General features: G+C 39.3%; 4 protein-coding genes across 4 annotated transcripts; 3 read left to right on the top strand and 1 right to left on the bottom strand.

Annotated features, from left to right (window-relative positions):
- The first annotated feature begins 407 nt into the window (after window positions 1–407).
- LOC143355400 (lysosomal acid glucosylceramidase-like) lies at window positions 408–4,424 on the top strand. The gene is made up of 7 exons (XM_076790179.1): window positions 408–588; window positions 937–1,270; window positions 2,405–2,670; window positions 2,842–3,270; window positions 3,511–3,590; window positions 3,653–3,927; window positions 4,008–4,424. The coding sequence occupies exons 1-7, from the start codon at window positions 546–548 to the stop codon at window positions 4,105–4,107; spliced, it is 1,527 nt and encodes a 508-aa protein (XP_076646294.1). The 5' UTR covers window positions 408–545; the 3' UTR covers window positions 4,108–4,424.
- Window positions 4,422–6,679, bottom strand: Mrps30 (mitochondrial ribosomal protein S30). Its single transcript, XM_076790178.1, has 4 exons — window positions 5,961–6,679; window positions 5,303–5,880; window positions 4,751–5,144; window positions 4,422–4,675 (listed from the first exon to the last, which is right to left on the bottom strand). Exons 1-4 carry the CDS (start codon window positions 6,407–6,409, stop codon window positions 4,459–4,461), a joined length of 1,638 nt encoding a protein of 545 aa, XP_076646293.1. The 5' UTR covers window positions 6,410–6,679; the 3' UTR covers window positions 4,422–4,458.
- Window positions 6,680–7,331: 652 nt separating this feature from the next.
- Window positions 7,332–9,873, top strand: Riok2 (RIO kinase 2). The gene is made up of 5 exons (XM_076790176.1): window positions 7,332–7,468; window positions 7,705–7,846; window positions 7,929–8,307; window positions 8,379–8,663; window positions 8,882–9,873. The coding sequence occupies exons 1-5, from the start codon at window positions 7,403–7,405 to the stop codon at window positions 9,564–9,566; spliced, it is 1,557 nt and encodes a 518-aa protein (XP_076646291.1). The 5' UTR covers window positions 7,332–7,402; the 3' UTR covers window positions 9,567–9,873.
- Window positions 9,874–12,001: 2,128 nt separating this feature from the next.
- On the top strand, window positions 12,002–18,739 carry LOC143355398 (sorbitol dehydrogenase). The gene is made up of 8 exons (XM_076790177.1): window positions 12,002–12,160; window positions 14,691–14,724; window positions 15,448–15,608; window positions 15,983–16,146; window positions 16,822–17,006; window positions 17,491–17,672; window positions 18,016–18,137; window positions 18,232–18,739. Exons 1-8 carry the CDS (start codon window positions 12,107–12,109, stop codon window positions 18,380–18,382), a joined length of 1,053 nt encoding a protein of 350 aa, XP_076646292.1. The 5' UTR covers window positions 12,002–12,106; the 3' UTR covers window positions 18,383–18,739.
- Window positions 18,740–21,349: the final 2,610 nt, after the last annotated feature.

Genomic DNA, 21,349 nt, shown 5'->3' with positions numbered 1-21,349 from the left:
AATGAAATGATATATATTCTTTTAAAGTGACAAAGCGTTTTAATACGCGCACAACGTATCAGAATCATTCTCTGTTACGTTTGTAAAAAACGGTCATTCCATTTTTTAGAAAAACGAAGTTGATCTTCGTATGCTCTTCGTGCCTCCATCAACATAAACCATCACGTTGAAATCGAGCTTTAGTCTAATGCATTTTTTTGTAGCATTTTTCAAGTTTTTTTTTTTATTTGCAGATTAGAATACACGAGACATGCTTACCAACGTCACGCTTAGCTATATTATCGCTGTTAAACATTAATTTGCTACTTGCGTTACATAGTTCATTCTTTATGCGTTACGAGTACCTGTATCGTAAAAAAATACAAAATACTACTTCGACTTGCATAAAAAGTCATGTAAATAATTTAAAATTTCCATACAGGTACAAACCGTGCTGTAAGTAATGACAATGAAAACTGCCGTGAATATAAGTACAGTCGGATAATCACACCTGTTAGCTTGTCAGACTCGTTCGACTTCACCATTAGTAACGAATATCTGAAGACATGTGGAAAATCATTCTCATTTTAGTCGTCTTCTCTGTGGCGGGTAATGTATCGTTAATCTTGTTAAACGGTTATGCAACACCTTTGCAACTTTGAATAGTCGGTAAGAATACTCTTCTTGGTGAAAAGTATCGAATGTTTCGCGATAGTAGAGGATGTAACCACCGAATTTTAGTTCAGTCCCGTTTCCGCTTAAATATAATTTTGATCTACTGAAGACCAGTAAAGATTTTACAGAGAAATTTCTGAAAAAATCAAATAGTACCTATAACAAAAACAGAAAAGAATCGATCAGTTTACCAAAGCAAAAAGACATTCTTCCTTCAATTCCGACGATAATGTTCGATGTTATTATCGTTACCATGAAATATAATGATTCTTTGACCCGTAGTTGACGCGAAAGATTGTGTACCGCATATCGTCGAAGACGGAGTACTCGCGTGTATTTGCAACTCCACATACTGCGATGACGCGCCGGAAGTCGAGCCAAAAGTCCCGGAAAAGGGGAGCTTTTACTGGTTCGCCTCGAATAAGAAAGGAGATCGGCTGCGGTTGTCAACTGGGACATTTAGCGAGCAGGAAAGCCATTCTCCTTCCGGTGAAAATTTAGTATTAAACAGCACGAAGAAGTATCAAACGATAGTCGGATTCGGCGGCGCCTTTACCGACTCTGTCGGCATAAACATAAAGAAGCTTAGCCCGGCTACTCAGGATCAACTGATACGGTAATTGAAGAGCTCGGGGCAACAAACGGTCAGCTCGATTTAGACATGACTGCCCCCACTTAGATTTTCTAATCGTTCGCAGCAAGAAACAGTCGGAGCTACTGTAAACATTCGGGGCAACAAACGGTCACCTATAAGGAGCCAAAGTAACGTAAAACTGTCAAAGTAAAAATACGAAAACGAAATCCAGAGAATTGATTACGAAATAAAAGAAAGAAAGAAAATTTAGAAGGACAAAGTTATATTACTGTGCGTAATAAAGAAAAATCGGCAAGGCAAATCGGCGATCCTTGTGAATGCAAACAACCATGTTTTAGTAAATTTACAAATGAAGAGAGACTGAAGATATTTAAAGATTTTCACGCCTTCGAAAATAAAGTCGCACAAGATACGAACATTTTGGGTCTTACACACGCGAAAAATGTCCAGTAAATATAATGACAACTATATTTTCACAGGGACCATTTTTTGATATTTTAAAATGCAAGTTACGTGCTACTTTTTTATTGATTAATTTTATTAATTTTATTTCACTAGTCGAGATAATGATAAAAGTGAGCAACCAAGATACCGATAAGATTCGCAGTGAAATTTCGTCCAAACGAAGAACATATCTACAGAAATAACAATAAAATTTTCAGAGAATTTCATCTCGTTCGGGGTAACAAACAGTCACAAACGTCTCATGGTATGACCGTTTGTTGCGCCGAACTATCGAAAAAATTTGTTCTTTTACAGTCACGTCGAGATCTAGCTGACCGTTTGTCGCCCTAAGCTCTTCAATCGATAATTGAAAATTAAAATTATTCTTTTGCTAACGTATCCACTCAAAGTTTTTTTAAACAGAAAAGAGGTACAGTGCAATTCAATCTGACAACTAATCATTAGATTAGTAGATCTTTATGCGCTAATGGGATCTCCAATTTTGCGAAGGACGCAAAATTAACTGTTAACGTTTATTACTGTCAACGATACTCCTATTTTGTTGTTATCATAAGGAACATTTAGCCATCGAAAGAATAATTGTTTTTTTTTATCGTAGCTTTTATAGAACAATTTACTTAATGGAATACGATAAGGTGTACTGATAATATGAACAATTGTCTAACAGTTTATGGTTCTCAATTGCCGCAGAACATACTTCGACCAAAAAGTCGGAAGCAGATACAATTTAGGTCGCGTGCCGATCGCTGGTACCGATTTCTCAACGAGGCATTACACGTACGACGATCGGAAGAACGACGTCTCGCTGAAACACTTTGCACTCGCGCAAGAAGATTACGAATACAAAATACCGTTCATAAAGAAAGCCCGTGAATTAAATCCTGACTTGAAACTAGTCAGCGCTGCGTGGACAGCTCCGATATGGATGAAGACCAACGACAAGTACAATGGATTTGGTAAATGCGAGGAACCCTAGCTGAAAGAAGCGAACCGAATGTCTCCTTCGTCTTCAATGATTTATTAGAAATATATATAATATTTTTTCTGTAGAAAAGAAAAATGAAGATACTTAGGTATTCTCTGGCATCATTGAAAGCAAGAATCTAAAATGAATCAATTGATTCCAGGTTTCCTGACAAAAAAATACTATCAAGCTTACGCCAACTACTTATTAAAGTTTCTGGATGCGTACAAAAAGTATGATCTAGACATATGGGCCATGTCGACAAGTAATGAGCCACTAAACGCTTTTAACCCTAATTTCCCTCTTACCACCATGGGCTGGACTCCTGAATCTATGGCTGACTGGGTCGGCAATTACATGGGTCCGAGTCTAGCATCATCGGTACACAATAAAACACTGATTCTGCTGCTCGATGACAACAGAATTGTGCTGCCTTGGTTCGTCAAAGCGACGTTCGACGATAAAAAAGCGTCGAAATACGCAGCTGGAACTGCTGTACATTTCTATATGGATTCCAAAATGCCTGCAACTGTGTTGGATTGGACCCACGAAGCTTATCCGGATAAAATCATCCTAATGACCGAAGCATCAGGTGATTTTCCTGTAGCCCGATTTATGAAAATCCACTGCTATATAGCCATTAGAAAATACATAGGCATCCGGTAGATATTAATTTTCTTTTCCTTCTAGAAAATAACGACAAGAAATTCGAATCACTGCAACTATAAAATAAACCGTAGTACAACGGGTTAAAACTATAGTTTAGAGAAAAAAAGAACTATAGTTTGGCAAAGAAGCTATCGATTAAGTATACATATGTTTGTTTGTTTAGAGCAAAGATCATGGGGAAGCCCAAACGTCGTGTCAAAATTATGGAGCCGAGCCGAGGAGTATGCCACGAGCATTATCGAGGTAGAGAAATTGAAGCAGTCACTTTAGTATCATAATTACTGACGAAGCTATTTTACTTGAAGTATATGAATCACTGGGCTGTTGGATGGATGGACTGGAATTTAGCTCTCGACGAAACGGGTGGGCCAAACTGGCTGAACAATACAAACGACGCAGGCGTTATCATCAACCCGAGCAAGGATGAATTTTATAAAACAGGCATGTACTATGCCGTCAAACACTTTAGCAGATTCGTTGACAGAAACTCCGTTAGAGTGTCCATCACCGACACCGACGCCGTTAAGGCTACAGCTTTCGTAACACCCTCGAAAGAAATTGTTGCTGTGCTGTGTAATAGGTAAACGCTTTGAGTCTTAACAAATTTATAAATTTGCGTTTGATCCAGTTACAATTTGATTCAAGTTTTCTATATTCCAGGAACAATTCTTCGAAGACTGTGACCCTAACAGATGTGGATAGAGGTGTCATGCGTTTGGAGCTATCCCCTAATTCGATAAATACCGTGATATATCAATAAATCAAAGTAGACTGTGGATTTTATGCAGTCGTTTCATGTAATATTCTCAAACTTGATATACGAAGAAATTGAGTGCAATTTAACTAAACTTTTATTTGGTTTCGATTCCTGCAAATTAACGCGTGAACGTTTGTGTGTGTACAAAAGCCCACGGTCTACTAATAATACTATAGCAGCGTAAAAATAATTTGAAAAGAAAATGTTTGTTAAATTATATTTTGTTGGATTGTATAGTAATATATTAGTAGATCATGGGAGAATTACTAATGTAATTTGTCACAGTATCAAATATTAATAAAAATGCTTCTACAAAATAAGATCAACTGTTTTAATTCAACTTGAAAAGACATTTCACGCATCCGGATAATACGTTTTCGCCCATCGACCTACTTTCCTCTTCTTTGGATCTTCTCGAAGGGCTCTAGGTATATAAATCGGTAAATGATCGTCCATTCTACGTTCGAACGGTTTATAACCGAACTCCCATGGATCCCGTTTCTTTTCTACGGGTCGGGTCTTGAATTTAATCTTGTAGATCTTCTGCCAAACAGGTATCTCTGGTATTTTGCTGCAAAACAGAAAGAAATTGTTAATTGCGCATGGTCTACTGTACTACTATGTACTTCTATAATTGAGTACATACAAATGCCTCGGTCTGTTCGACATAATATATTTGAATTCATTTTCCAGCCATATCCTTCGCTCGGTTTCTGAAATATCGGCCAGATGTTTCACAGATTCTCCCAAATAAGGCTTCATATTTACACCGGTCCTTTCTTCAGGCGCGTTAATATAAAATTTGATCAATGTTCTCAATACATCTTCGTTAAAACCATGAATCTGTTCATTCTCCACTGTGTCAAACAATTTCTCGGGTTTGGTTATCCAGCACATGTTGCACGTGGGATTCTCCTCTACGAATGGCGATCGCAGTAATATCGTGTTCAATTGATAGGCGCAGAATGACCACATTTGACTGTCTGTCAAAACAGTCTGCGTCACTAGTGGATACGTCATTTCATTAACTGTAGTAAAGCCTAAAATCATAGCAAACAGTATACTATTTCAATGTGACCACATATGCTAAGAAAAATAAGAAGGTTGATTTTTGTTAACTTCTGTTTGAAAATTTAATTTGGAACCTTTCTTAAACGTGTGCCAGTTTTTCTAAAATAATTAATAGTATATTGAATACCTTGATAACAAGCCTGAGACAACAACCAGCTGTAAGAGGCAAATATAGCTTGCACTACTAACGCATCTTCTTTGTCGTCAAAAGTTGGTCGCCTAGATGCCAAGTGACTGCAATTATGGTAAGACAACAAACCAAATTCTGTAGGATCACCAGGCCAGAAGCCAGGTATGTTAGTGGCGTGCTTATATTCGTACCGATACCCCAATGTTTTAGGAGATAGGTTAAACTTAGGATACTCGAATTCGAAACGATTACATTCGCTCGTAGAAAGGAATTCTTTCAATGGCAATGTATTCCTTAGTTGTAGTATCGGAGTACCAAAATATTGAATAGGATCATCGTTTAGTACTCTATTTGCACATTCTGTGGGTCCTTTTGCATCTGCTTCTGTCGTGCTTTCCCAAGGATTTTTACATTTTCCCCTAAGCCAGAAAGATTCGATTCTTGGTTCAAAATCTACTTCTGATTCTATTAAATGTGGGAATTGCGAGGTAAGAGCAGTCAATATTATTCTATTAATTTGATAAGAAATATTGTTCACTTGATTGTACATTTTGTTTGTGTCTTCCTGTCCAACTCTGTAATACAAACAGCAAACCCGTTATCACAAAGGCAAAGGAAACTATTGAATTTGAAATAAATAATTTATAATCATAACCTGTTACAACGTTCGAAGATAATGGCATCCTGTATAGGCTTTTTTACATTTTGTACCAAAATGTCTAACTGTTCCGGTGTACATAAGTTATCATAAAAATTTGGTAATTTCTGATTATCCACTAGATGAGTTTTCGTAATGTATTGAGTGTGCTGCAATGAATTATACGGAATAATTCCTTCTTGTAAGAGTAGAGATTTCCACCCGTAATAATACGGCATATTCAATCCAAACAATTTCTCCTCTACAGATTCCAACTTCTGAATTTTATTGTGCCATTCTTCTTTCGCTCTTCTCTTCACACCTTGTTTGGATAGATCCAATATCGGCGAATAAACATCTTCCAACTGACTGGATCTACTGGGCACTGGGAGAGCATATTTACGTGTGGGATTCTTTCTGACAACAATAGGACAGTTAAATACGGATTTTCGTAATCCAGCAAACATTCTTCTGAATTAGTAAAACACTTCGAATAAACACTTATTTCCTCTTTTGAGGTTATGTATAAAAAGGAAGAGAGATCGTGTTACTTTTACATTACAGTCTTTTCACAAAATTAACTCTATGACATAACTTAATCATAACTTAGTGCAATGAGTCGTGTCGAATTATGAATGAAACTCAACATTATTCATGTTCAACACATTACCAAAGAGTAGGCATGGAGTAGGGATACAAGAGGCGACACTCCGGGCGGTACCTTTATGTCGGTCGTTCAACTGTCCCTTTACTCGAGATACAAAATTACCAAGCGTAATTATATTGAGCAAATGCAATTGATAAATTTATTAAATAATAAACAGGTAGAAATACCTGTTTAACGATTATGACTAAGAATTCTTTTTGCTAACAATGTTGTCAAGCACCCCCTTGGCTATTTTACCACCTAATTTTTCAGTGAGAAATAGTATTCGAAATGCAGAGTAATTTTTAGAGGACGTCTTGAGCGTATCCAAAAACATATCAAAGTAACTTGGAGTAATTTTTATACATGATCATTTGAAGTATACAAGCAGAGAGGATATCTCTCTCCCTTACCTACAGTCGCCGCCCTCTTACCCACAGCCGCAGTGCTCTCTCCCTTACCAACAGTCGCCGCACTCCCCTGCTTACCCACAGTCGCTACGCATGCCTACAGCCGACGCGCTCTTACATATAGCCGCAGCGCTCTCTCCCTTACCTACAGTCGCCGCACTCCACTGCTTACCCACTGCCGCTTCTCGTCGCTGCCCGCGGACGTTACACAAAAAAATACATTGGGTGATTAGTCTACTCCTGTACCTCGTCTGTGGTCCAACCCAACATGGACTCTATTAGTGTTCATATAGACCGCTTGGTGCAGCACTATTCCAGAGACACCAAAACCGTGGGTGTGAGCACTTTCTCATTTTCTCATTTCCTTTTTGATTTAAAGAAGAGTTGACACAACATTGTAAATAATGGGTAAATTGAATGTCACAATGTTACGGTATTTAACGCGGGATGATTTCCGCGTTTTAACCGCTGTAAGTATTCTCCTTGAATTAATTAATCAAAATTAATTTTAGATTTTAACGCATTGTACATCCAAATTTTGCGTCGAACGCGTTGCAATGTATATTGAGGTTATGTTTGTCTGTTCTATACTTTACATTGCATATTGTTCATAATTTCAAAACGCCACATATTCACGCTGTACATATTCGACTTCAAAAAATGTTAGTTTAAGTAATCAACGACTGTAGATTCTGTTTTATTGCAGATCGAGATGGGAATGAAAAATCACGAGCTCGTTCCTGCATCATTGGCAGCTCAGATAGCCAATTTGCGGTATGGAGGAGTTCACAAATTAATGAAGGAATTGTGTAGACATAGGCTTCTCAGTTATGAACGTGGCAAACATTGTTCGTTTATATGAATGATTATTTTCTATATATACAATAGTACAAACAATTTTGATTACTTTCATTTCAATTATCTTTGTAGATGATGGTTACCGATTGACAAATGCTGGCTACGATTACTTGGCTTTGAAAGTTTTGGCGCAAAGGGGTGTTGTCGCATCCTTCGGCAACCAAATAGGAGTAGGAAAGGAATCAAACATTTACATTGTTGCCAATGAAGAAGGAGACCCTGTTTGTTTGAAATTGCACAGATTAGGAAGAACGTGCTTCCGAAATATTAAAGGCAAAAGAGATTACCATCAGCACAGAAAATCAGCGTCGTGGCTGTATTTGTCGAGAATATCTGCAACCAGAGAGTATGCTTACATGAAAGCGCTCTTCGATAGAGGATTTCCAGTACCGAATCCGATCGATCTCAACAGGCATTGCGTTGTCATGGAGCTGGTTGAAGGTGGACCTCTGTAAGAAAAATTTCGATCGCTCGCATCACATTTAAAAACTGCTCCTTTCCTTCCATTGTGTTCTTTTCTAGTTGCGGCATAAGAGAAGTAGAGGACGTTGAATCCCTTTACGACGAATTAATGAATTTGATCGTAAAACTTGGGAATCACGGAGTTATTCACGGGGATTTCAACGAATTTAATATCATGATCACGAACAGTGGAAAACCGATCCTTATTGATTTTCCACAAATGATTTCTACAGAGCATGCTGACGCTAGACTCCATTTTGAAAGGGATGTGAATTGTGTGCGAGATTTCTTTAAGAGACGTTTCGCTTACGAGAGCGAGCTCTATCCAACATTCGACGATCTTTCGTAAGTAATGAATACACAAGGAAAAACTATAATTCTACTAAATCAGTAGATACGTTTTTCAACACTATTTAATTTTAGCCTTAGAGTTTTGGAGTTTCGATCCGCTTTAACTTTTTCGATGTTAGTGTCACGTGTACTCATAATCTAAAGCTTATGCTTGTCTTAAAGCTTGTCGAAATTGCGCGAGACTCCCCGAATAAAACGTTATTCCTTTTTAGGAGGGAGGATTGCATTGACGCAGAAATCAAGGCCAGTGGTCTGACGAAACAGATGGAAAAGGATCTTTTAAAGGAGATGGGAATGGTTGAGGATGACGACGAGGAAGAAACTGAAGCAACAGAAAACGAAACAGACGACACGAGTGAAAATGAAGTTAGTCGTCTGCAGCGTCGAGTTGAAAATTCCATCAACGAGTTCGGGAGTTCACATGATACCGAGGACGCATCTGCATCGGAAACAGAAGAACCGAAAAATGCAGTTCATTCGCGTTTGGAAAGTGAAGTTACTGACAGTGACGGGACAAAAGATCTCCGTGTAAATAGGATATTAAATAACTTTGAGAACGAACGGTTATACAATTTAAAGGCAGATAACGATAACGATAATGATAACGAATCCACCGACTCGTTCGGATCCGCCAAACAAAATTTCGATTCGGAGGAAGAGCGTTCAGAAATTGGCAAATCGCGATTCGATGCGAGAAGCGTTTACAGCACAACAACTACCACTACGATTCCTCCAGAAATGATTAAAGCGAAAGTGAAGACAGCTCTGGAGAGACGGTCGAAAAAAGAAAAAAGCAGAAGGATCCTCATTAAAGGGGAAGCGAACGCGACGACCAGAATTCGAAGGGAGAACAGGGACACCGTGAAGCAGTCGACGGGAATATGGGGGTGGGAGTAACATTTGGAAATTGTGGGCACTCCTTGAGACTCCACATAACACTATTCAACAAATTCAAACTTGTTATTGCGATTCGATAACGAGTAAATTATTCTTATACATTTTGATGCACTGAACAAGAATCCGACAGTAGTTTTTCTTCGGTTAAAACAGACAAATTCTTAAAGTTGAGAATATTTTTTTTCTTTTTCAAAAAGTATGAGCATCGTCCATTGATTATCGAAACGCAAAATTGGTGTTGAACATTTTAATCGAAAGCAAAACACTAATAATAATCGCCGGCAATAAAATTTGTTTTGTTGACACTGTGAAACTTTTTTTCCTAAATGTCGCACGTTTATTTGAATTTCTTGAATATTGAAATTTCTTGGACGTTTCAAATTCGTTACGATAAAGCAAAACAGAATCTCGAAAACATGTTTGCATTATTTTTTATTGCATACTGGAGATTCGTTCAATCACCGGTAGATTGTGTTTTGTTTACAATTTATTATTCTGCAGATAGAAACGGGTAATATTTATTCTGGATTGTCATTTACAATTGAACGTTGCATTCAAGTTTTGTGAATTAACCCTAGCACTCCCAAGGCTCGAGCCGTCACACGGAGCCGGGGGGAGGGGGCTCCACGAACCCATACTCTTCTTTATTTATTTCTGCTAAAAAAATTGTTTTTTAAAAAAAGATTTGTAATATTCTACATTGCATTTAGATGTATATTTACAAAATAGAAAGCAGATATATAACTCTTCTCTCAGAATGAATATTTTCCATTTCTACGCACTGTAATTTTTTCCTATAGCAACGAGAGTTCGGAATATTAAACTTAAAGGTTAAAACGACAATAAATAATATTTTTGAGAATTTTTCACCCAAGAAAAATAGACCTAATTTAAAGTTTTCTAATCTACGGGTTCGAGGAGACGTACCCCCCCCCCCCCCTCTGGGAATGCTATGGTTAAGTGGAATCGTAGTTGATTCAAATTAAAAAAGAAAAAGATTCCGCAGAGGAACTGTGGTTGAAGTAGTTGTTTCATTATCGAAATGATTAATAGTTCACTATTAATGTATTTTTACATCGTAAAACAAACATTTGAGTACAGCGCTCAATAGGAAATATTAATTAAAACGATACATATGGTGGAAGCATACATCGAATAATTCAAAGTTCGATTAAAAGTTAACACTTTTAAATAATAAACGATCCAAGTTTTAAAACAGTACTTGACCAATAATATCTATAATTGGTAATCGACGATTATCATAATCTAATTGAAATCAACTGTTATTTTTAATGATTAATGTATTTTTTATCGCGAGGATTAATTGGGTCATTGAGATTAAGATCGCAGTTGGTCAATGCCCAACTCTGGGTAGATGTATTCATATTTTTGGAATATTATATAAATTACACACGGCAAAATTTGTGAGTCGGTCAGATAAGATAGCATGCGATTTGTTTGAAGTTAGATACGAGGGTAAAAAAGCTGCTGATGCCCCTCGGGGAGATGAACCTGCGAAATCTTTAATTTCGAATAAATGTAACTGTACAGTCTTATCGCTTACTACACCGTGTGCAAGTTATCTTATCGCATCAACTATGTTTCTAGATTAAAATACCTCGAAACGATAAATAAGTTAACCTTAGTAAACCATACGAAAGAAACACTGTCGGAGCTTTCCTTCTACATTCAAGAAAAAATTTGCTATTTCTAACGAGTTCGAAGGATGTTACGAATAACTGTACTTTTTACTTTGAAAAGTGACATGTTCTAACAGTTTTTCATACTGTCGAGTCTAAATTTCTTTTTTAAAGTACGCAATTTTCGTTTTGAAATATGCGATGACATTTCATCGAAATTAAGAGAGGAAGATATAAAGCTTTCGCACGCAAAGCTTGCGCCGAGCGGAAAATCCGACAAACTGTACAGAAAAAATGTCGGTCTCCTAACAATTTTTACAAATAAGCCGTTGATAGAGCGTTGCGAAATCTTCATCAGCTCGGAGAACAGCGAACGACTGCGCAACAGATCAATGGACCCTGAACTTTGAACCGAAACGAAACCGGCACGTTGCTAGAACTTTGGAAAAGTACTGTTTCGAGTGGCTGTTTGATTTGTCTCGGGGCAAAACACATCCTGGGCGATATCAAAATCGAGGCCGAGCCTCTCGGCTACTTCGGGGTTCGTCTCCCGTGTCGAAAGCAAAGGGAGAGAGAGAGAGAGAGAGAGAGAGAGAAAGAAGGAAAAAAGTGGCCTATTTGCTTGGTGGGCGTAAGCAGAAGCGCCGTTTGCCGCAGGAGAACGCAATTTCATAGGGTACCACTGATAATGCAACTCGCTGCGGTGATAGCGTGAACTAACCGTACATTTGCTTACATGTATACGGACGCGTATCATGTGCTTATATGTGTACATACACGTATATATATGAAGACCGCGCTCTTCTTTCCCTGATTTGAGTTGGCTCCAACACTCTACGGTGAAACTTTTCTTTCGATTCGAACGGTTCGACCTCTGCTACCGTCGCGTTGTGACCGACCATGTCTAAGGACAATCTTACCGCCATCCTCTACGGTGTCAACGACATCAGGCTGGTCAGTATGCATTTTTCGAAACTCTTGCTCGCTCTCCGGAAACCCTTTTCACGGTTCCCTTCGAACGGATTTGAAATCGTAGGAACCCTTTTATTTTGGTTTTCGTCATTGTGTTGGAAAAAAGGAAGAGCGAATGAAGGACGAACAAAGGTCATACGAGCTGCCAATCGCGAGGATCCGCGATTATTTCTGGAAAACAATTAGCGCAACAATGTGAGTGTTGTTGATCCGGCTGAACGCGCAATCGGTACACGAATTGTTCGCTCTCGTTTGTCAGCGACTACATAATTGTAATTAGACGGTTAGCCGCTTCGGGTGCAGGCACAACGGAACTGCTATACTTATAGCGATCAGAGTGGCGCTTTTGATGATCGACTGCCTATGCGCAGCTCTACTCGCCGCTCCGATGTAAACGCTTCCTTTATTACAGTATGTACACATTCTATTTTGACTCTACGGATAGTATCGCAGCTCCGTTGTAGATAGTCGTACCCTTAGTCCGATTAAGTGAGCGCGAGATACGTACATACGTCAATATCGAACGGATCGAAACTAAACGGGACGCGACGAAACGAGACGAGGTATCGTACGGCGCGTTGTATCGTTCACACAAGGACAAGGTTATCTATTTCTGTCGCTCTTCGTTCGTTATATGCCACAGTACTTGCACGCCTCGGTCTCTTCCGCGTTATTACCGTATTAAAGTCGAAGCTTGCCGGCGCACTTTGATAGGGAAATAGAACGCTTTAACCGGACCAATAGCTGCGCGGCACCTTCGCTTTGTATTTTCTTAATTCAATCCAATCTTTCGCTCTCTCAGCCAACGACCAACCTGTCTCAAGTCGGTCACCTCTTTCTTCTTCTTCTTCTTCCTCTTCTTCTTCTTCCTCTTCTTCTTCTTCTACTTCTTCTTCTTCTTCTTCTTCTTCTTCTGTACAAACCTGTCAAATTAACGTAATTGTCGGGTTTTACGAAACTTTCAGTACGGTTTCGTTGGTTCTCAAATATGAAAAAAATTTGTCTTCGTAGATTCGCGATAAGGTAGAGTGACCACGTTACCGACAAAAATAGGCGAAAAATGGTTTTACGTGCCTCAACTTTTCACCCTTTTATGGGAATATTTTTCGCTGGGAAACGGCTCATTCGAAAGAGGAAGGTTCAATCTAGCGCGCGCTGGTCATCAGCTGACGAAATTATGCGGATATTTGGTAATATTAGCGACAGAAGTAGGCCAAAAAAGAACGATGTGCATGCTGTGGCATTTTTATGGCATTGGATGAGTTTTCTGGATGAAATCGAGAGTAGCACTAGAAAATATCTCCAGCTACAAATCGAGCTATATTTTTTCTTGATCCTCTGCGAAACAAAGCCAAAAACTTGAAGCACGTTTCTGGCGTCATAATTCATGATATCGATAATACAGAGCGAAAAATGTGACAAGTTTAATCACACACTTAAGACCCGTTGGATCAAGAGCAAGACGGATTCAGTCCGTGTCTGAAGGCTGTAAGTGGAAATTATACAGCAGTTACCGACCTGCTGACACTGAAAAAGTCACATGACTATGGTTCCATTCTGAAGCAAAACATACTTGCCCCCTTAATGAAATTATGCATCGGAAGAGCCTAATTCCGTTAAAAAGTTTATGCAATTAGTAAACTGCGGGTTTTATGCATTTTTAACGAAAATGGATGGACGAATGATTAAAAGAATTGAAGAAACTCGTGTTATTTTCAACTTAAAATTATTTAAGAATAAAAGGAATTGCACTTTCTGTCCTTTTGCATCTGGTGAATTTTCATTTTGCATAAAAATCCGCAATCTAGGAATTTAGTTACAATGCGAGGCTCTTAGGAAAGCATAGCGATTTTTCCATAAAATTTCAATCTTGATTATGCCATGAACGCTGTTTAAATAGTATCATAAATCGAGCAGGTCCGTCCGGTGAGCTATTTATCACACTAATTTCTAAACAAGTTCTGTACCTACGAAAAACATGCAGAATATACAATCTGTGCAATATGCACGGAAATACATATACAAAATATAGGTATGCAATATGCGAAAGAAATCATATACTTTTTCAGATCTTTTGATCGTAAAGCACATCTCTGTCGAAATCGCGTTTATTTAATTTATTCTTACAAAAAGTATGTACTCTCATAAACGTTCGCAGTCTAGTCATGAAAAATATATAGAAACAATTTGTTGTTCACGGCACATAGTACGTATTTGACATAGCCTCGATGGTCCAATTGCTGATAATTAGAAAATTGACTGGTCTCGTATCCCGAACAAAATTGTACAATCTTTGAACCTAATTCGACGAAGAAAAATCCCGAATTGAAGAAACAATACATCTTTAACAAAAGAGTTTACTATTTCACTAAAAGTTTGCGTTTCATTCACGTAAAAACTGTTATTAAAGGTACGATATAGAACTCCATAAAAAAATTTTGTTCACCGGACATTGCAAATAACAAAAAAAGCATTCGATTTGTACTAAACGTGTGTTTCTCTTTTATTTCAGGAGCAAACTCCTATCGAGGAGCCTGACCAGAATGGTAAGTAAACAGCTGTATTTTTTTTTAATAGATTCGATCGCGACTGATAAAAAATGATATATAACGTTGATGAAACCAGAAAAAGGAATCTTGTAATTTTTCGATATCGAGATTATACGAAGCGACTATATGAAGACGTAGAAAGCTGGAAAAAGTTTATTTAAATTTTCAAACGGTTACGTCGACGTACATTAATTAATCATCAGCATTTTAAGTAGACCTGCGGCGACCTCAATTGTTAATTCCGGAGGATGTATTTGAGGGGCCCGAAAGTTAGCATGTAACCTCCTCAAATTTTGTTGGTGACAAAATGTAACATGTTTAGGCGCATTTTCTTTAGTTATTTACCTTGTGATTATTGAAATTATAAAGAGACGCTTCCATCGGAAATGATCGGATAAATATCGCTATTCTACCTAGATTATTCATAATTAGACTGCGGATGTTTCGGCAATTTAAAATCTTTATAGACAACTTTTAAGAAAGTGGGATCAAATAAAATCTTATTGTTAATGAGAACAGCCTTTGTAGATCCAAAATAAATAAAAATCGTACTAAGTATTGTAGCATTTTCTGAAGATTTTCATAAGCTACAAACGCACAAAGACTGCTGGCTGCAGTCTACTCATAATAGTCTATTTGAGCGGTTGAAATTTGTTTATTTCCTCGAACGAGACGCGACACAAGCTTTCGCCGGTTCAATTTGTTTTTGCGCGTTTGCAGAGGTACTGATCGAAATGGCTTGCGTCGGCATCTGCGGTTCCGACGTCCACTATCTGGTAAATGGCAGAATCGGTGACTTTGTGGTGCGCGAACCGATGATCATTGGTCACGAATCATCCGGCGTGGTGGCCAAGTTAGGAAAGGGCGTGACAAATTTGAAGGTACGTGAACGAGTCGTTCGAATCTATTGATTAATGCCTACTAGGAGAACGAATTCCCGTTCAAAAAAATACCAATGACCTTGTATGACCTTCTTAAAGGTCTTTATACAACGTTTTCCTTTAACATTTCCTTTAACAACAGAAAAATAAGCGTGATATGTGGAATGCGAAGTTCTTTGTTTACTATACCAAAATTTGTCTACACAAATGTAATGATAACAAATTTTACGATGCAAATAGTGGAAGGAGAATTGTCATCCACGTATGACCGACATGACGGTCAACGTGCCAAGACTTCCTTCACGGTTTTATTTAAGTACTGTCGAGAGTTTTTCCTCTTTTTTTTTTCTCACGGAATACTCGTTTCGATACAGGTTGGCGACCGAGTGGCCATCGAACCCGGTGTACCATGCAGAACCTGTAGATTTTGCAAGGAAGGCCGTTACAATTTATGCAAGGACGTGGTTTTCTGTGCTACGCCACCGGTGCACGGCAGTTTAAGACGCTACTACAAACACGCCGCCGACTTTTGCTTCAAGTAAATCATCACGTTCGATTTTATAGATTCCGCAGGCTTTCTTCGCCTCGCGTTCCATTGTATGCACAGTTCACATCGAATTTATCGATAGACTGTAAATACTGAAGCGTAGCAAACTTTTAAAATACTCGAAACGAATAGTAACTGAAACATTCGTATGAATATACAGTTTCGAACGAAAGTATCACCTTTGCATTTTTATTTTCAGTCTATTCCCATGCATCGTTCATTTCATTCATCTCATGAATATTAACATGCGTAGGGACTTTCTGGCCAACCGAATGAATGGTTATTTAGGGTGGTTCTTAGCTGCACCTGGTGACATTTTTTAGCTATACCTGGTCCTCTAAAATTGTCCCATTGAGTAAGAAAATAATTCTTGCAAAAAATATTCACATTAAAGTTAGGATAAATATAAAATTTAAAATAAATGTAAAATTTTATATAAATGGGGATATCTGAAGGAAAGACTTCTCATTGTGTAACAGTTTCTTATGAAGGAGAACAAGTTTAGAGGGCGGCGTGCTGAAAATGTCATAGTTGAAAAGTGAGGCCCCCCCTCCCCTTAATGGTTATACTATCGTACCTAGCAACTCGGAAATTTGAACAAATAATACAATTTCTTACAGATCGATCGCCTTAACAATTTACCCTAGCTAATGATTTTGATCGCAGGTTGCCAGACCACGTGACACTGGAAGAAGGAGCTTTGATGGAGCCATTGGCTGTCGGTGTGCACGCTTGCAAGCGAGCAAACATCGGTATCGATTCGTCGGTGCTGATTTTGGGAGCAGGACCGATCGGTCTCGTAACGTTGCTGGTAGCGAAAGCCATGGGTGCCCGTAAAATCGTCGTTACCGGTACTTCAGCAAACTATTTTGAACTATGAGAGATAACTGACACTTTTTCAATCACGTGACATGTATAAAACGGTGGTTGCCATTGCGATTGCACTATTGCTGGAATCGGCCACTCTTGGATCCACTCATGTTACAAAAACAAACCACTTGGAATAGATGACGTAAGAGTACTGATTATAAAATACATTAATAGATTGCGGATTACATGCATTTAAGATCAATATGAGTAGGAGCAATTTAAATAAAGTATAAACGATAAAATAATTCAAGTATATCGATAAATTATGTTACAATTGAAGTAGAAATTGTTTATTTTGCATACAGATCTGCAATCTATTGATTAGTGTGGTTCACGAGTGGCCGACTACCAGCGGCAACAAATGTTTCTTTCTTTAGTTCTCTAATTTGTAATAAACGCTTTTATTTAATTCTGCAAGAGTCACAAATAGCATCTTTTAATATCGAATTCGTACATTCTGTTTAGATCTGGCGCAAGAGAGGTTGGACGTCGCGAAGAAGCTCGGCGCTGATGAAACGCTCTTGATTCCCAGGCAGAACTATAATGAAGCTGAAACCGTGAAGAAAGTTCACGAAGTTTTCGGGGAGGAGCCTGATAAGACAATCGACGCGAGCGGAGCTCAGTCGTCGATCCGATTGGCGATTCTCGTGAGTTTTTTTTCGCTGTTTCTTTCCTCCGAATTTTCTGCAGCAATAAAAATTCGTTTCTTCTTCGATCGATGAAAATCTATCGATGAGAACGATAACATAGCCAGCCAGTGTCGGGTCGCTTGTCACCTACAACGAACTGTTTATCAACTTCTAGTAAACAAAAGATCGTAGTAAAAACAAGAAAAGTTACGAATGACCCGGAATTGGCTGTTAATTTGAACAATTTGAGGACGATACGACAGAATTCTTCGCTCTTCTGCGTCGCGAATGCATAAAATCGGCAATCTAGTGATCATTAACGATCAGAAAAGTCTCCGACACTGATCAATTATTATTGCAGGCAACAAGATCCGGTGGAATCGCAGTTTTGGTAGGCATGGGCGCAGCGGAAGTCCAAGTTCCACTGATCAACGCGCTCTGCAGAGAGGTGGACATCAGAGGAGTGTTTCGATACGCGAACGAGTACGTTTCCGTTGTTTACCGTTCAAACGTTTATTCCTAAAATAATCCAAAGAAAACTATGAATAACGATCAATCGTGTTTTCTTGTTTCGCAGTTACGCCGACGCCTTGAATCTTCTGGCTACGAAGAAGATAGACGTAAAGCCGCTGATAACTCACAATTACAAGATGGAGGAAACCGTGGCAGCGTTCGATACTGCAAAATCGGGACAGTCCGTGATCAAGGTGATGATACATTGCAAGTAGATCGACGAACCAAGGAGATGCTGTTTCATGCAGCTACGAACGTTCGGCGACCGTCAATTTGTTGTGGTACCTGAAGCAAAACGATATTCCAACGGATCGGAACCGCGAATTGTTATATATATATATTGTCTTTATATGTATCGAGTGTATTATAAGGTGTTATTAGATGTTATAAGAATGCGTTAGGTCCGGTGATATAGCTGGTGAACACGATGTACTAGTCGCTCTCGTTTCGTGTATCTTGCAGTTTAAGTTTCGTTGGTTGAGTCGCCTGAAAAACTTGAATGTTTCGACAGTGGCAGCTATTCAAGCGAGTTTCATTGTTATGTTCGTAAATAAAAGGCTTTTTACCCGACATGCCAGGCAGTTTGCGTTATTTTGAATCATTCGCGATCGTAGCAGCTTAAGAGCGTGCATCTTCCGTCGAGTTGATCGAGTCGTCTAAAAAAAAACAAAAAAACTGTAAACATTGTTTGAATAGGAGAAGATTGGACAAGATGGGGTCACGAGATACGACGGGATGATTGTTTATTTCATGTCTAGAAAAACAGGAACGGTTAAGTTCTACCAGTGTTAACAAGTCTAACGTCTTTGAAGCATCAGCAGGTAGGTGGCCATTTTCAATCCGTGTTCTTGAATATTATCATTCAACCTCTTGCCTTGTAATATCCAGTGGGACTCAAGGCGGTGATAACTAGACCGCGGATCTTTATGCAAAATAAAAATGGTTTCCATTAATTGCAAGTCGAGATGTATTGATGTTCTGAAATGTTTTTCATCTGTTCGCTGTGTATGAAATTACACTCGACTATTTTTGCTATAAGTGCACAACATTCGCAGTCTGGCGATAACGAACGATATTCAGCGAATAGGCGAAACGTAAATGTTCTTTATCGACAACCGAGAAGTTCTAATTATGGAAGTTGCAAAATAAATCGTGAGGCAAGGGGTCAAGCAAAATTACAAATATTGACGTGTAACGATGCGCGACATTTAACGATACGACTGGCGGAATGACCTAATGAAAACAATACGTGTAACAATTCCGTCCACTACGGTTGAATGAAAATGGAATCGGTTCTCCCGATCTGCAGAACGATAAACAACGGAGCGGAAAAGCAAACGGGAGGAGCTAATTAATCCGCAGGCTGTGCGAGCGGCTCGACAACGCTGTGTTGAGTTTTCGCGTTCTGCCACCGAATTGAAATTGATCGGTTAGAGCCGACGTGACGACCGCAACACCGCATCGTAAATACGGGAAGACGTTACAGGCCGCTTCCGCGGTGTCCGTTCGCCCTGACCGCGTTTCCTTCCGCTTCCGACGAGTATCCACAATATTCTATCCTATCGTCTGCCGACACTGACAACGAGATATCGTGACCCCGCACGTGTTTCGCCGAAACCGCAAACTGAAAGCGAATCTACGAACCTGCGGTCTGCAAAACTTACACGCCGCGTAGCTTCGTCTTGTATCGCGTTACCATTACCATCCCGTACTGCGGCGAACATCGGCAAACATCGAGAAACCCTCCATTGTTGAAACGTTTCACTATATGCGATCTACCTCCTTCGTGGAGTGCTAAAAAAAATTTAATCAAGGGAACGTGCACAGGATCAAATCGACTGTCTGTGTCTACAGTGCAATCTCGCAAACGTTCGTACGTATTATGTTGTGACGTCTCAGTGATCATATTAACAGTTTAACACGTTCAGGACGGGATGTACCACCGGTGGTACAAACACAACGGCCAAAATACGGCCCCGTCGTGAACGTGTTAATCAGTTATGAGTATGGTACTATTTGTTTTTCCGAAATCATCACAATTTTTCGAGAATCGGAAATGTACCACTTAAGTACTATTTTGGATCCACAGTATACGGGCCGAGGTCCAGTTCCATATGTGTGTTTCGAAAATTACATGACACTTATCGATGCGATAAGATCAGAAGCAGTCAAATAAAATTCGTTGATATAAAATTTATATAAAAACGAGGATACGAAGAGAAGTAAGAAAATACGAACCGTGGGTCACGTGTCCGTTGTCGTTTGAAAGGTGTTTTCCGTAGGGTCGATAATCGACGAGTAATTTGAAGTGGTGTCATTAGGAGACTGTACTACATATCTACATCGGTACGCGCGCGCGTGTGTGTCTGTGTGTGTGCGTTCGGAGGAAGCGTCTAGCGAGCGCGAACGACAACGTCAATCTGAACGTCGACGACGATTCTCTCGAGGGAAACGCACCGATGTCGGTTATGTTTGCCCCGAAGACCAAACCGAATATACCGAAATGTTCCAGTCGGCCGAACCGTATCCGCCCCAGCGCTCGCCTCGCTCGCCTCGTCCGGCTGAATTTCTGTTTACATTCCCGTTCCCACTCTAATTAATTATCCACCGTCCCCGATAATGTACACCACCCGTCGCGTCCGCTTTTCATCCTCGTTTTCGCTCCAACTACTCTCTTCTCGTCCTCGCCTTTCTCTTTTCACATCTTTTCGATGGTCTCGATGAAATGTCCTCGACCGTTACGAATCGCTGTCGCGAACGGCAAATGGTAAGTGGTATTTCCGAAAGGTGAACGAGTTCGATCGGTGCAGATAAGGCTCTGAAATTCCAAGCTGACGTAACCGAGATCTTCGATTTTTTAAGTGGAATCACTTATTTTCACGTATCTGGACGCACAGCTTGTTCAATGATAAATTCGTCTATCTACGTTACGATCTACATATATACGTTGGACTTTCAAGGCCGCTCAAGGCCATTTGTAGCTTTTATTTTCCGGTAGAACTACGTTTATTTGAACATGGCAGGGGACACGTATCTAATTCTCTTTTATATTTGTATCTAAGAATTCCGACAAGTTTATATATGTATTTCGATCTTGTTCAGATAGATCGAGATCAACAAAACAGAGTTCTGTCGTGTCGGTTTTCATAGATGATGTTATCGCGATTGCAGCGCGGATCTCC

This window comes from Halictus rubicundus, chromosome 7 (genome assembly GCF_050948215.1).
Source record: "Halictus rubicundus isolate RS-2024b chromosome 7, iyHalRubi1_principal, whole genome shotgun sequence".
Taxonomy (NCBI): Eukaryota; Metazoa; Arthropoda; class Insecta; order Hymenoptera; family Halictidae; genus Halictus; species Halictus rubicundus.
The sequence above is the reverse complement of the archived record's forward strand: the minus strand, read 5'-3'. Positions and strand labels throughout refer to the sequence as shown.